The following is a 1,825-nucleotide window of genomic DNA, read 5'->3' as shown; positions in this document are numbered from 1 at the left end:
TACTATCTACACTCATTTTAAACTACCTAGTCATATAAACTAGGGCTAGCAGAAATAACTCTCATGAAACCTTGAATACCGTGCTGCATTTGATTTTCAGGGCACAGTTGATTCAGTACCCAGGGACATGCACTAGGTTCCAAATTGTACTTTAGTTTCCTCCTCTTCATTTCACTTTGTGATTATTTAGCAGACAGATTTTTTTTTTTTTTTTTTTTTTTTTTTTTGTCCCCCAGTGGAGAAGGTGGCCAGCTCTCAGACAAGAAGAGTAGAAACCATAAATGAGAGCTGTCTTTATCCAAGGTGCTGAAGAGCACCCTGCGGCGTTCTGCTACCAGGTGAATGGGTCTTGCCCCAGGACAGTACATACTCTGGGCATCCAGTTGGTCATCTACCTGGCCTGTGCAGCAGGCATGCTGATTATCGTGCTAGGGAATTTATTTGTAGCATTTGCTGTGTCCTACTTCAAAGCGCTTCACACACCCACCAACTTCTTGCTGCTCTCCCTGGCCCTGGCTGACATGTTTCTGGGTCTGCTCGTGCTGCCCCTCAGCACCATTCGCTCAGTGGAGAGCTGCTGGTTCTTCGGGGACTTCCTCTGCCGCCTGCACACTTACCTGGACACCCTCTTCTGCCTCACGTCCATCTTCCATCTATGTTTCATTTCCATTGACCGCCACTGTGCCATCTGTGACCCCCTGCTCTATCCCTCCAAGTTCACAGTGAGGGTGGCCCTCAGGTACATCCTAGCAGGATGGGGGGTGCCCGCAACATACACTTCCTTCTTTCTCTACACAGACATGGTAGAGACAAGGCTCAGCCAGTGGCTGGAAGAGAAGCCTTGTGTGGGCACTTGCCAGCTGCTGCTCAATAAATTTTGGGGCTGGTTAAACTTCCCTTTGTTCTTTGTCCCCTGCCTCATTATGATAAGCTTGTATGTGAAGATCTTTGTGGTTGCTACCAGGCAGGCTCAGCAGATTACTACATTGAGCAATAGCCTGGCTGGGGCTGCCAAGCATGAGAGAAAAGCTGCCAAGACCCTGGGCATTGCTGTGGGCATATACCTCTTGTGCTGGCTGCCCTTCACCATAGACACGATGGTCGACAGCCTCCTTCACTTTGTCACACCCCCACTGGTCTTTGACATCTTTATCTGGTTTGCTTACTTCAACTCAGCCTGCAACCCCATCATCTATGTCTTCTCCTACCGGTGGTTTCGGAAGGCACTGAAACTCACACTGAGTCAGAAGGTCTTCTCACCGCAGACACGCACTGTTGATTTGTACCAAGAATGATTCCTTCTACTAAATGCAGGCAAGGAGTAGAACCTCACAGGAAGGATGAGCGGCACTGTGACCGTGGGCTGTGTGGTGTTGGGTTTGTGGGCATGCTTCCAGGACAGCATGGGTTAAGTAGAAGAGAAAGACAAGCTCCTTAATTTGGAAAAGGGTAAGCACTCCCCTCATTCAGTGGTATTATAGTACGTTGGAGGAAAAGGAGAGCAAGAAATCATCTTAATATCCACTGGATAAGCCTGAATACTGTGCACGTATTTGGTTCCTCATTCATTGCTTCCTTGAAACAACTAAGATGCAACGATGGAAGGAACAGAGCACTGAGGTCTGGCTTTCTGAGTTCTCACACTGGTTCTGCCACACGGAGCAGTCAGGAGAGATATCAACAATCTTTGAATCCTCCCTCCTCCCACCACAGAGTTTCCTCAACTAAAATTAGGTGTTTGTACTATTTCCTTTCTACTAAGTGAAAATACGGCATAATCTAACTTCAGGAAACCTGGTTTGAATCATAATTTCATTTCATATTT

General features: G+C 47.2%; 1 protein-coding gene across 1 annotated transcript; it reads left to right on the top strand.

The window, feature by feature from the left end:
* Positions 1-238: 238 nt before the first annotated feature.
* On the top strand, positions 239-1,370 carry TAAR5 (trace amine associated receptor 5). Its single transcript, XM_017879647.1, has one exon. The coding sequence runs from the start codon at positions 282-284 to the stop codon at positions 1,293-1,295; it is 1,014 nt and encodes a 337-aa protein (XP_017735136.1). The 5' UTR covers positions 239-281; the 3' UTR covers positions 1,296-1,370.
* Positions 1,371-1,825: the final 455 nt, after the last annotated feature.

This window comes from Rhinopithecus bieti, unplaced genomic scaffold (assembly GCF_001698545.2).
Source record: "Rhinopithecus bieti isolate Rb0 unplaced genomic scaffold, ASM169854v2 scaffold_10612, whole genome shotgun sequence".
Lineage (NCBI taxonomy): Eukaryota > Metazoa > Chordata > Mammalia > Primates > Cercopithecidae > Rhinopithecus > Rhinopithecus bieti.
The sequence above is the reverse complement of the archived record's forward strand: the minus strand, read 5'-3'. Positions and strand labels throughout refer to the sequence as shown.